This window comes from Canis lupus, chromosome 9 (genome assembly GCF_003254725.2).
Source record: "Canis lupus dingo isolate Sandy chromosome 9, ASM325472v2, whole genome shotgun sequence".
Classification (NCBI taxonomy): Eukaryota; Metazoa; Chordata; class Mammalia; order Carnivora; family Canidae; genus Canis; species Canis lupus.
This window is the reverse complement of record NC_064251.1, coordinates 21,973,176-21,985,768: the sequence shown is the minus strand read 5'-3', so window position 1 is coordinate 21,985,768 and position 12,593 is coordinate 21,973,176. Positions and strand designations below refer to the sequence as shown.

Here is a 12,593-nt window from a genome sequence, read left to right as displayed (position 1 = left end):
CACCTCCCCAGTCGAGGAAATGTGACCAGAGGGCCTTCACTAGAGACAAGTATTCATATATCAGATAAAGCAATCAGCAACTTTCCAGGAAAGTGTAAGGCTTGAAATTAATTTAATTAAATTAAGTTAAATTAGCTGAATTGTAAAACCACTGAAATTTAGCTCTCTGGCACTCTAAGTAGCTTTCTCTGTTCTGGTGGGCAAAAAGAAATAAACCTTCATGTTCAGAACCCTGATCTATTTTGGAGTGCCAACCAATACATTTTTTATTTTAGCCTCTCAGCTGCTGTGGGGGAAAAAGAACTTTGTCAAAATGATGGGCAAGAAAAAATTGAAATTCATTTCTTTTCTCTCTAGAGACACTGAAGCTAATGAAATAAAACATGCAGTCATTTAAAATGCTGCAACTATGAGGCCCCAAGTCTTGAAAGCTCCTCTCACTTTGTCCCCTGTGGGACTGTAACAATTTAGCAGCAGCAGCAGCATGCCCTTGAGCCAAGATGCTAGGAAGGAAGGACTCCTTGCTAGACTTCACAAAAACAACCCCAGAGACCCATCAACGCCCGTGTCCCCAAGTGAACTGTAGTAGGACTGTAACAAGAGACACAAACTTGGCCAAATGACTAAAGGGCATCTGTAAGGGATGTCCCTGTCCTAGCCCTCTGTTGTGGCTACACAGGATTCCAGGATATATTAAAAATGTAAAACCACCTTCCTCCAAAACTTCTAGATTGTCACTCCATTTTCAGCATTGGAAAACCATACATAAACGAGGCTTTTTCTTACTAACAGAGCCTAGTCTCTACTCTCCTATGGATGCCTTATATGCCAGAAAGTCAAACTGTGGTTTTTTAAATTTCATTGTATTTTCCTTTTGATTTGCTCATATAAGTGGTATATAAGTATCTACGTTTTATTATATCTAAAAGAGATCAATATAAATACGTATTACGTATATGCCTATTTAGCAAGAATGTAGTTTTTCATAGTTAAATTTACAGTACATTTTCTCAGCGGTAGATAAAACTGCATTTTACAACCATCTTAAATCGACATCTTAAATTCCATGAAACGAGGCAGTTAGCTTAAGTCAACACCCCTTCTTATTCCGCTGTACTGCAACCAATATCACGTTTTTGTGTCATGTGGTTATGTTACAGCATCACCTATTTTTGCATTTCTTAATATATCTTCAGGTTCATTTACTATAATTTTATGAGACTGTGTTTGTTTTTTAGAGAAGGACCTGCTTTAGATAGAGGGGTCTGAAGTAAAACCCCAATCAGGGACAGTCAGAGATCTACACTAAGTAGGAGAAGGTTTTTTTTCAAATTATTACATATAGCCCAAGTCCCTATTTATAACACACACAAAAAAAGTCCCACTGAACTCTTTACAATACCAAGTAAATCCTTGCAATTAACGTAAACTGTGTGAGGTAGAGGGGAGGAGCTTTGTTTCCCATTTTGTAGTTCCTTAATGATGCTAATGACGCTTAATCCTAAACCCCTGAGAAGAACTAGGGTATAAGGTGAAAACTCAAAACTAAGAACAGAGAGACTAGACTCTGGTATGCCCGCTTTCTCTGATTATCCTGGGGACTTACTACACACTTTGTCAAGCTTCTCAGTTCTCCACACATCTTGGGACACAGGCTGTAGTAAACAACCCTGAAACTTGACAACTATTAAGTCATCCTGAGTACCTCCTGTATTTCTAACTCGGATAGTAAAAAATTCTCAGAATCCTGGTTTCAGACCTCATGAAGCCAGACTGAAGCCATCCATACAGGGCTTAATAGTACAAAGGTATGAAAGAGGAGGAAAGCAGACTGAGGGGACGGGGGGATGCAGCCCCTCTCTAAGGAAAGGGCTCCAGGCTTCCGGACGTTTTGGTGAATTCTTCCTCCAGGATTAGGACAAGTAGGACTACCCACAACTGTGTTCCAACCCACTTCCAATAACCTGCCTTAGCTGTAGCCAGAATCCAGAGTGTTCTCGAAAAGCACTCACTCAGCAGCTCCCTTGGCTAGTCCGGACTGGCAATCTCGAGCCACTGCGGCTGCCCAGCAGTGCCAACAGCGCCCAAGCAGTTGCCCTCCTCTGTTTAACTCAAGAAAGAGCAGTCCCGGGAAGAATGAGGATCTTACTCCGGAAGGACGCAAGGGCAGGAGTTTGACGTGTAGAGCACGAGACAAGGCCCCCACTCTTCCTTCTTTCTCTCCCAGCCCCGACTTCTGGGGTACGGGGAGGGGACCCCCAGGTCAATAAGGGAGCCACACTCGGACCTAGGCTAGTGGTCCCTGGGGCCTATCACTGAGGAACGGGGCTGAGGAGACCAGGGAGTAAGGAGAACAAGGGCTTGGGAGATGCAAAGTGCTGACACACAACAATGCACAGAAGTTAACCAGAGAAGGCGGGGGTCGGCGGCGATGTGAGGAAGTCGTCATAGTCGCCGCGCAGCCTCCCCCACCTCACAACAGATCTCTGAGACTCCCAACACCCGGCCTCTACCATAAGGGCGACGTTCCTCTCTGCCAGAGAACGAGGCCGTGCCTCAGCTCCCCAGCCAGGCGGAAGCAGGAGGGGAGGGCCGACCTCCGGGAGCGCCCCTTCAGGGGGTCTCCGATGGCAGGGGGGGGGGGTCGCGGGGGCGGGGCATCGCCTCAGCGGGGGCTGCACCATGGCAGGGACCGGTTTCCCGGAGTCAAGGAGCTGAAGCTCCCGCCCTCCACTACCCTGCTACCCGGTTACCTCTTCGCTTCCTCGTCGTCGAGCAGCTCTGGCTCGGTCGCCGCCATTACCACATCGCACTCCGCGGCAGCCGCCATCTTACCGCCGGGACCAGAGAGGCGGGTGGGAGGCAGGCGGTGAAGAGCACTTCCGGCTGGAGCATCGAGCAGCTCAGCGGCGCTGCGCCCAGAGGGGCTCCCTCGGGCCCGTCTACCAGCGAGAGGCTCCGCTTGGGGCCAGAGCGGCCTCCCGCCCCCGGAGGTCCACGGTGGTCTCCGCGCCGGGGCGGGGGCCCAGGAACGGTTCCTGTGCGTAGGGGGCGCCACTTTATCCGTGGGTCGGAAGTGGGGGGTAGAGGAGGTTGGCGCCTCTCTAGGCCTGAGCTCTTCTCAGTATGCTGAGAGCTTCGTTGCCATAGCAACTTCCGATCCTAGAGCGTCTCCAGTTAAGGTTCAGGAGAGTCTGAGTTGGGTTGAGGACTCGATGACCCAGGACCCTGGAGGGAAAGGTTCCCCCACTACTACCTTCTCGACCTCGGAGTGTGTCCACAGCTTCCTCCCGGGAAAGGCAGGAAGACACACTTTGAGCCCAGTTCCCTCAGCTTTCATCGGCCCTTGGAAGCCCTGCCCAACCAAGCCAGGAGAACGCAGGGCGTCTTCACCCCGCGCCTTTCATCCCCTCTGGATCTCCAAGCAACAACTGGTTCATCACCCTAATGACGCTGAGCCTTTTATGAGGCTGCTTTCATGTCAGCTGCCTAGGAGTGCCATCTCAGCATTAAGCCTAGGGAGGGTAGCACGGCGCCCCCGACCCTGCCCTGGAGTTTATAAGGCAGCTCGCAGGGTGAGGTCCCTGCTCCATAGTGTCCCCAGGTCTCTCACTCTTTATAGAAATACCCTGCTCAGCACGCTTGTCTTGCCGAATGCAGTCTGGACTGGGAACTCAGAGAGGGCAAGGACACAGCCTAATCTTTGTAGTACCTCCCTCACCCAAACCAACAGTATTTGTGGAGTTTGATTACACTGGGGCTTTCTGAGGTTAAATTGGGGGAGTTTGAGGTTAAAAAAGTCAAGGGGAACTAAAATAAGGGAGCAAGTGAATTTAAAAAAAAGGATGGACTCCTTTTCTCCATTCTTCCATAGCATGTGCCATTCTTAGTAGGCTTCTTAGGAGGTCTTCCTCTCACAGTGCTAAGAGAGCAGAAGCCACACCCACCAACGGGTAGGGAAGGATGAGAGAGGCTCAGTGGGTGGGAAGAGGGAAGTCATTCATCCAGCCAATCATTCACTAGCCTCTCCAAAGTGCCTACTTTGTGCTAGGTTGGGAGGGCACAGACTCAAAGACCACCTGCCCTGTCAACCAATGGCTCACGGTCTGCGGTTTACTGCAGGAAGCCAACTTGCCTTTAGACCATTTTCCCACTGTGTTCTTTGCATCTAAACCAATTCATTTACTCTCATAGCTTTAATTTTAGCTGTAGATGACCCTCAACTCTGTTGATATTTCCAGCCTGGATTTCTCAGTTGTAATTTCTAGATCTGTATATCCAACTATCTACTGGATCTCTTGGGTGTTTCACAAATCCTGGAGACATAACATACTGAAGTTGAACTTGTAGTTCTCTCCCCACTCTTCGACAAAGGAAAAAACAAATGCTATGCTTGATTCTCTTTTCCTGAATTCCTTATCTTGTCAAATTGATTCACCATTCAACTGGTCACCCAATGAGAAAGATAGGAGACTCCATAAATGCCTTCTTTCTCACTCCTGATTCCCAATTTATCACCAAGTCTTGTTGATTCTCCTATATTTCTCCATATAGTCTCCCAACTGGCCCCCAGTCTCATCTCTCTCTTTTTCACTCTTCTGTCAATGACTTTCTTTCTTTCTTTCTTTCTTTCTTTCTTTCTTTCTTTCTTTCTTTCTTCTTCTTTCTTCTTTCTTTTTGTCAATGACTTTCTTAAAAGCAAAAACTGATCATGTCACTTCATTGGCATAAAATCTATCAGTGGCTTTCCACTGCTGTTGGGATACAGTTTGAGGGCAGCCCTGGTGGCTCAGCGGTTTAGCGCCACCTTCGGCCCAGGGAATGATCCTGGAGACCCGGATCGTTGGCCCAGGAAGATCGTTGGGCTTCCTGCATGGATCCTGCTTATCCCTCTGCCCGTGTCTCTGCCTCTCTCTGTGTCTCTCGTGAATGAGTAAAAAACAAAACAAAACAAAACAAAACAAAAAAAAACAGTTTGAACTTGACCTACCATACCCAGTCTTTGATTATTTGCCTCCTTTCCACCATCAATATTGACCCCCCAAATACTTGTAGTTCCAGAAAATGCCATGATTTTTTTTTTTTTGCCAGTTTTTTCTTCCACTCTTTTCTTCCACACCGTTCAAATCTCAAAGCAGACATAACGTCCTCCAGGAAGTTTTCTGTGATGCCCGCTGTCCCTGAAGTTAAATGCCCCTTGCTGTGCTCCCATAGCACTTCCATAATAATTCTCACCGTGCTGCCCTGTAATTGTTGGTTTAGATGTCTAGCTCCTCTAGACGGTGACGTTCTAATGAGCAGGTACCCTGTCTAATTCGTCCATTTTTCTCAGTATGTGGTTTTATGCCTGATCAGAGTAGGTGCTCCGAAGACATCTGACTAATAAGCGATTGAATAAAAAAAGTGCTGCTGCGCTATGGTAGCCTTTAGAAAAAGAACATTTGGGCATCAGAGACACGGGCCACCGCGCGTCCAGGGAGCTCAGGTGCGCTCAGGTGCACACCAGCCCAGGTGCCGTCATTCTCCCCGCCGGCCTGTGGGGGCGCTGTGTGTCCGTCCCCTGCTGGCCGCCGCCGGAATTGGTCCTGCCGGACGGAAGCTGGGGGGCGGGGCCAGTCGGAGCCTGGAAGGACCCGGGAGCGGCCGAGCGCTTGTGGCTGTGCGGCGCCTCCCTGGTCCCGGTGCGCCTGGCGGGGCCCGGCCCGGGAGCTGCGAGGGCTCCGGGAGGTACGGAGCGGGGAGGCCGCCGCGTCCGGACTGCCTTAGGAGGCGGGTCCCTGCCTCCGATCCCCCGGGGGGGGCCCCCTCGAGGGCAATCGGTGGCGGAAGCGCCCCTGGCAGTCTCTCCCGGGGTATCCCGTAGTTGCAGGGCCCAGGATATAGGATCCCGAGGAGGGAGGAGGGGTCTGTATCCGGAGTTTTCTCGAGAAGTGTCTGAGACACCACATCTGTATCTGCTCTCCGGGGCAGTCGAGGTCAGGGGTTCCTCCTGGAAGCCTGTGTTGGGAATGCCTCGGACGAGATCTCTGTCTGGGACCTCTCCGGAGAAGGGATTTCTGTGTCTGAGCCTCCTCCTCCGGGCTTGTCGGTTCAAGGGCAGGCACAGATTTTTCCTCTCCGAAGCCTTTTTCCCCTTAGTTTTTTTTTTTTTTTTTTTTCTTTTTCCCCACTCTTTTCTTGTGTGATGTTCTTTATCTTAGCCACGGACTTGACTGGGAATTAGAGGGAATTAGTTGTGGTCCAGATAAGTCATACAGGAAAGCAAAGTACCCTCCTTATTTGCTCACTCTCCTCCAAGAGTGGCTTAAGACAGATCCACCCAAAACAGCATTCCTGCTTCTTTCTCCGTGGAGTCCTGCTTCAAGACAGGAAGCTGAGCCAGAGCTCCCTTCAGCAACTGGTCCTCCACATCCTGTGCACAGAAGGGAACGTGGACAGTGATTCCTTTAAACCAGAAACTGCCCCCCCCCCCAACCTTTGTGGCATTTACCAAGAATCTGCCGTGAGCCAGTTACTGGCCATGTACTGGTTATGACAAAGGTGCATAAAGTATAGCTCACTGTTCCGGAGCAGGACGTAGATGCATCATTCCAATACGCCCTGACCAGAGTAGGGGACAGACAGTGCTGAATCCCTGAGGCTGTGTATTTAGCCCTCTGTTTTCATCCCACCTCATACATTGTGCTCCTGTCTTTCAAGGCTGAAGGCTAAGCATGGGGAAGAGCTGCAAGGTGGTCGTGTGTGGCCAAGCATCTGTGGGTAAAACTTCCATCCTGGAGCAGCTTCTGTATGGGAACCATGTAGTAGGTGAGTGTTGTTGGGGGTAACGGCACAGTGCAAGATGTTGAAGAATAAGTAGGATGCGATCACAACATGAAAAGGCTAAAAGCTGGTGGCGGTGGCTGTTGTACAGCAAAGAGTGAAATCTGCATAATGACCCCAACCCTAGCATGTTGAAATCCGGAGAGAGGAAACCCAGTGTTTGACATAGGGAGGGAAAAGTCTCAAGTCACACTTTTGCTTAGCACGGGATTAACATGAGATTAATGTCTGTTCCTCCCAAGTCATCTAGTCGTGCCGGCCTGTTGTCAATTCCTGGCCCTCTCTCTCCTCAGCCACACATTCCTTTCCATCCCTGTCTGGTAAGCCTGTTACACTCATGTTTCCCATTTTCCTTCTCTCTGCAAACAAGTTTTCTCTTCATTTTGTCCCAGGTTCTGAGATGATTGAGACCCAGGAAGACATCTACGTGGGCTCCATTGAGACCGACCGGGGGGTGCGGGAGCAAGTGCGTTTCTATGACACCCGGGGGCTCCGAGATGGGGCTGAGCTGCCTCGGCACTGCTTCTCCTGCACTGACGGCTATGTCCTGGTCTACAGTACGGACAGCCGAGAGTCCTTTCAGCGTGTGGAGCTGCTCAAGAAGGAGATCGACAAGTCCAAGGACAAGAAGGAGGTGCATGGGAGGGGATCGGGGAGGACACTAGTGATGAGATGGAGTGGGCCTTGGGCTGGTTTTGGGGAGCCTGGCATGACTCTGTTTTTCATTCATATCCCAGGAGGTGGGGTAGGGGCTAGAGGGGGATGGAGGCCACTAGAGGCTGTCTTCCTCCTGGAGGTGGCCATGTGTTGAAGCAGCTTAACCAGAGAGGTTCCTGACCCAACCCCAGAAGCCCCCACTAATCTTTCTTTATGATGATTCCTTGCTCTTAGCTGTGAAGGCTCTTTGGTTCCCAAATCCCCCTTTAAGCTGCCGGCATTTGGGGGCTGCTCCCTCACCAGTTAACAGACTGATTGTTAGTATTGAGCGGGCATAGGTGATACAGGGCTTGTAAGGAAACTCCCGAAGGGACGGCCATATGGAGGCCAGAATTTAAACAGAGGTAGGAGAGGACAAAGCAATCACCTCCCTCTCCCCAGTCATTGTTTCTAACATAGAAAGATGTGAAACATTAACCGTTCAGACTTCCCCTTCTCTTAGGACTCCTAGGTAGTTGCCAGGGATCAACCGAAACCCAAGGTCCGTGGTGCATCCTCAGGCCTCTACTCTGTCCCTCTTCCCTAGGTCACCATCGTGGTCCTTGGCAACAAGTGTGACCTACAGGAGCAGCGGCGTGTAGACCCAGACGTGGCTCAGCACTGGGCCAAGTCCGAGAAGGTGAAGCTGTGGGAGGTGTCTGTGGCCGACCGCCGCTCTCTGCTGGAGCCCTTCGTCTACCTGGCCAGCAAGATGACCCAACCTCAGAGCAAGTCTGCTTTCCCTCTCAGCCGCAAGAACAAGGGCAGCGGCTCCTTGGATGGCTGAAGAGCTGCCATCCCTTCTCTACCTTCCTAGCCTCATTCTGGCTTCTGGGGCTCTGGAAGATGTTCTCCAGGGGTGGGGTTAAGCAAGCTATCCTTCCCAGGCCAGGCAGCTGGGCTGCCCCAGGCTCAGGTCACTTTTTGTTCCCTCCCAACTCTGGGAAGTGCCGATAATCTAGGCTAGTGCCCCCAAATCCTCCCTCCCTTCCAGCTTTCATCTTACCTACCCTGCTGCCATCTGGGGCAGTTGTGGATCAATGTCCCCTACCACCTGCCCTGGATAGGAAGCAGAGCTGCCCTGCAGAAGTACCCAGTCCAGGCTCTGATTCCTGTCACAGGGGTCCCCCACTTGTGGGCTTCCTGGCCAGTGACGGACAGACACAGCCTCACACACTCACACTTATGGCACCAGCCTGGACTCCAGAGAAAGGTGTCCGGGCATCACGTATGTGCGTGTAGATACGTACACATGCGCATGTGTATGCGTGCTGGAGTCCAACTCCAACACCCTGATCTTTTGTCCTCTCCTTGGCTGGAAGAAGCCAGCCTCCTGGGAAGTGTAATTTTGGGCTTTAACTCTTCCCCACCCCCAACGTCCCAGTTGTTTTACTTCCTCTTCCTGCTCAGGGAGCACACAGCCCTTGGCCCCCTCATTGGCGAGATGGGATGGAATGATGGCTGGGCTTCACCCACTGGCTTTGGGACCCTGCAAGGCCTTTCCCCCTCTCTGGGTTTCAGTTTTCTCATCTGTAATGTGATGGGAGTTGTTTAAACCGGATCTCTCTGGATCCTCTCCAGCCCTCTGATTTGATCCTGCCTGCAGCTTCGGGCTGGCTGTTCCTGTTCCCTCGGCGTCTCCCTCTTCAAGGTGCTATGCCTACGGGCGCTGGAGGCTGAAACACTGCTCCCCACAACCACCAGGGGGCAGGAGTGCCCACCCAGTGTCCAATCAGTGGACCTCACACTGGTGGGGCCTGGTCTTCACCCCTTCCTGTGGTTGTTTTCAGCTAATAGGTGGACTTCTATTTATAAATTACCTGTGTTTCTATGCCTGCTGCCATGGTGAAGGCTGGACACGGTGCTCCTCTAGCCTTTCCTTACCTCAGATGCCTGAACAGAACAAGGCAAACCAGTAGCAGCTTCTCAGAGCTGACAGATCTGTCGGGGCTCAGAAGGGTGGTTACACTTTCAACATGCTATAAAGTGAGCTTGTCACCCACAACTTCCCGTGTCCACTTCATGCTTCTAATGTGCACACCCAGCGTAGATGAGACACTAGAGCCAGGTGACCTCTAGTACCCGCCCCTTCTCCCCAAGATGGGAGAGGTGAGCAGGGCAGGCAGCCCAGGGCTGGGCGAGTCAAAATAGGGCATAGACAGGCTCGGGCTTGAACTCATTTATTGATGCGTTGGACACAAATAAAACCACAACTGTTATCAAAAAGTTTCCCTCCCCTCCCCCCTTCTTGTCCTCCCTTGGAAATCTCTAAAAAAAGAAAAGATACAGGTGGATACTGGCAAAGTCCCATATTGTGGGGTGAAGGAGCAGTGCTGGGGGGTGGGATGGAGGTTGTAATGTTAACTTTGACAGCATGAAAATGGGTCTTGAGAGTATGTCAGCCTGGATCCCAACACTCAGCTTCACAGTGAGGGAGCTGGGTGCTGCTTGCAAGGAGGCAAAGCTGGATTTAGTGTTAGGGACCAGTTTGGGGTGAGGAGCTGGAGGGAAAGCTCTTTGTTTGGGAGGCCTGGCAGGAGGGTTGGTGTTAGCTGTGTCCAGAGTCTGAGGGAGACCTAGTGCGCCCCCCACCCACCTGGGGTTCACCAGGAATCAATGAAAGGCTGAGAGAGCTTGTGTGGGGTTGATCACCCCTGTTAAAACTGGGCCCAGCCAGAGAAATCACCCCACCTACCTCTCTCCTACCCCATCTTGTCAGCAGAGGAACCCAAAAAGCTTTCAGCCCCAGCCCCACCTTGCCTTTGCCCCCACTTAACACTGCTCCCTTTCTCCTCCACGGTCTTCTACTCCCCTGGGGTCACCTTGTCCAAATAGCCTTGAACCCTCTCCAGCTTGAGACCCCATCTGCCACCTCCAGTGATTCTCCAGAGAATCCATTGAATGGGGAGGGCCTCCACAGACTTGTCCCCAGGCTCAAAGGTAATATTCCTAGGGCCTCTGGCCATGGGAGTATAAGTCTCAAGATGGGGAAATGAGAGCACCATGGGGCTGGGGTTAGGGTTTTGCATAGATCTCTGGGATTTCTCAGTTTGTTCCCCATAAATCAGTCTGGGCAATGCAGGGGAGCCCAGCACTAGCCTGAGAAGGGTGGGGATAGAAGGTCCTTGGGCCAGGAGGGTAGTAGTGGAATCCCTAGTCCAGACTGTGTAAAGGGCAGGTGCCCTTGAAACTAGCCTAGCTCTTCCTAGATTGGGCAGGAAGTCCTAAGCTGTACAAGGCAGTCTCTTGGGGGATGGAGGAAACTGAGGCATCTGGGGAAGTAGAGCCAGGACCGTGACTGCTGGGAAATGAGTCCTGGCCTCCTCAGAAGCCTAGTAGGGGGCAAAGACGATGGGCCCTGTGGCAGGGCGGACGGCTCCTGCTGGGGTACGGAACAGAGCCGGGCCCAGGATGGGAGCTGGGAAGAGTGTGGTGGCTGCTGTGGGGGCAGGCCGGAGGGCCAGGGGCCCTGGCAGGGCACAGATGGCTGCGGCCGCAGCAGGGATCGGGCTGGGCAGGAAGCGGGCTGCTAGCGTCTTGGTGAGTTGCTTCTGCAAGGCCAGTTTCGACTGTAGAGAGGAGAAAGAGGAATGGACATGGTCTGACCCAGGAAAAATCCTATCCCTCCCAGGGCTCCATCCTTGGGCTTTCTGCTGCAGGAAAGACGTGCCTTTTAGGGTTCCAAACCTAAATCCTCCCTTCCCACCCCCAAACACTCATTCCAAAGGGCTTTCTCCACCACCTGTCTTCCTGCCCAGAGGAAGGAGGCTATGGGGAGTGGGGGGCAGAGATGGTCTCTAAGGGATGCACGCCCACCCCTTGCTCTTGACCTTGAGATTACTATCTCAGCCCACCCCCCCACCCCCACCCCGGAAATTCCTCTGGGCAGATCCCAAGATGGCCAACCCCCACCCCACCCCCCCAGCTCTTCCTGGGCCCAGGCAGCCTTGGGGGAGGGAGTGGCTGCCTTCCTGCCTTCCTGTCCCACCCCCTTTCCCCCCTCAGTCTCCCCAGCATGCCCTTCTGGCCCACCCTCTCCCCTCCTGACCCAGGGGCCCAGCCCTATTGCCTGGAGACAGATACCTTGAGGATACTCACAGCCAGCGCTGCATGCTTCTGCAGCTTGCTGTGCTGGCTGGAGGGCTTGGGGGGCTTCCCAGCCAGGCGGTCTTTGTGCCTCCTGCTGCTCAGGTGCTAATGGACAGATAGACAGACTGGCAACAGGATGAGGAACCCCAAGGATCCCCAAACTACTATCCTAGACTGGCTAACCCATCCTCCACCCATGAGTCACATGTTAGATGCACATTTACGGGGTGTCACCTTTGGAAGGGGAGGTAAATCTTAGCCTTTGCCCTCTAGGAGCCCACTGTCCCTCCAGCCTTCCGCCGCCTCCTCTGCTTGCTCCCCCCTGGCATCCAACACCAGTCCCACCCCCTCAGCCCTGCTCCAGCCCCAGTCCCAGGCCTCATTTCTCCCACCTGCTTGAGTTGGGTCTCTGAATTGACCTGGAGCTGACACAGAGCACAGTGAAAAGGGGCGCTGGGCCCCTGTCGGCCCCCCTGGCCCCCTGCCACTCTCTTGGCCTTGTGTCCAGCTCCCCGGGGCACTGGGCGGCCCCGGCCCCTTCGGGGAACACCTCGCTGACCTTCCACCATCCACCGGTGCTTGGCTCCTGAGGGAGGAGAGATGACAGCCCATCAGCACTGAAGAGGGGCTCCAAGGGCCATGGAGACCCCCTCCGAACTAGATCAGTCTGGCTGCCCCGCTGAGCCTCCAGGCTGCTCTACACCTGCTCTCCCTTCCGGCCACCTGAGCGTTCTCTTCCCCACCTCTGCAAGGTCCTCCCAGCTACTGTCACTTCTGGCCAGCCTCCTCCCACCCTCTTCTCATGCCTTCTCCTGGATCCAACCTAAGGACAGATGGAGGAGGTGCTTCCTGCCTTCTCCCAGTGACCCTTCAGCTCCTGCTGCCCCAGACTTCTCTTCTTAATTCTCCTACCTCAAGCATTAGCTGGAGGACCCAGAATGCCCACCCAATCACTGCTGAACACAATGTCTGTGTCACCAAGCCCT

General features: G+C 52.7%; 3 protein-coding genes across 12 annotated transcripts in view; 1 reads left to right on the top strand and 2 right to left on the bottom strand.

Annotated features, from left to right (window-relative positions):
- Positions 1 to 3,377, bottom strand: part of DNAJC7 (DnaJ heat shock protein family (Hsp40) member C7) — a 30,216-nt gene extending 26,839 nt beyond the window's left edge. Inside the window, exon 1 of one of the 2 annotated variants that reach the window (XM_025440290.3) lies at positions 2,754 to 3,377. In XM_025440290.3, the coding sequence (XP_025296075.1) occupies positions 2,754 to 2,830 (77 nt within the window). In that variant the 5' untranslated portion in view covers positions 2,831 to 3,377. The remainder of the gene's footprint in view (positions 1 to 2,753) is intronic. The other variant, XM_049114706.1, reaches the window with a different exon arrangement.
- A 2,198-nt stretch (positions 3,378 to 5,575) lies between these two features.
- NKIRAS2 (NFKB inhibitor interacting Ras like 2) lies at positions 5,576 to 9,523 on the top strand. Its single transcript, XM_025440299.3, has 4 exons — positions 5,576 to 5,727; positions 6,700 to 6,807; positions 7,215 to 7,456; positions 8,066 to 9,523. The coding sequence occupies exons 2-4, from the start codon at positions 6,714 to 6,716 to the stop codon at positions 8,303 to 8,305; spliced, it is 576 nt and encodes a 191-aa protein (XP_025296084.1). The 5' UTR covers positions 5,576 to 5,727; positions 6,700 to 6,713; the 3' UTR covers positions 8,306 to 9,523.
- Positions 9,524 to 9,682: 159 nt separating this feature from the next.
- The window catches only part of LOC112655269 (transmembrane protein C17orf113), a 53,257-nt gene continuing 50,346 nt past the window's right edge, over positions 9,683 to 12,593 (bottom strand). For 7 of the 9 annotated variants that reach the window (XM_035721354.2, XM_035721350.2, XM_035721351.2 and 4 more), the window contains exons 7-9: positions 12,000 to 12,193; positions 11,602 to 11,712; positions 9,683 to 11,087 (exon numbers count right to left, since the gene is read on the bottom strand). In XM_035721354.2, the coding sequence (XP_035577247.2) occupies positions 10,851 to 11,087; positions 11,602 to 11,712; positions 12,000 to 12,193 (542 nt within the window). In that variant the 3' untranslated portion in view covers positions 9,683 to 10,850. The remainder of the gene's footprint in view (positions 11,088 to 11,601; positions 11,713 to 11,999; positions 12,194 to 12,593) is intronic. The other 2 variants (XM_049114704.1, XM_035721352.2) reach the window with 1 other exon arrangement.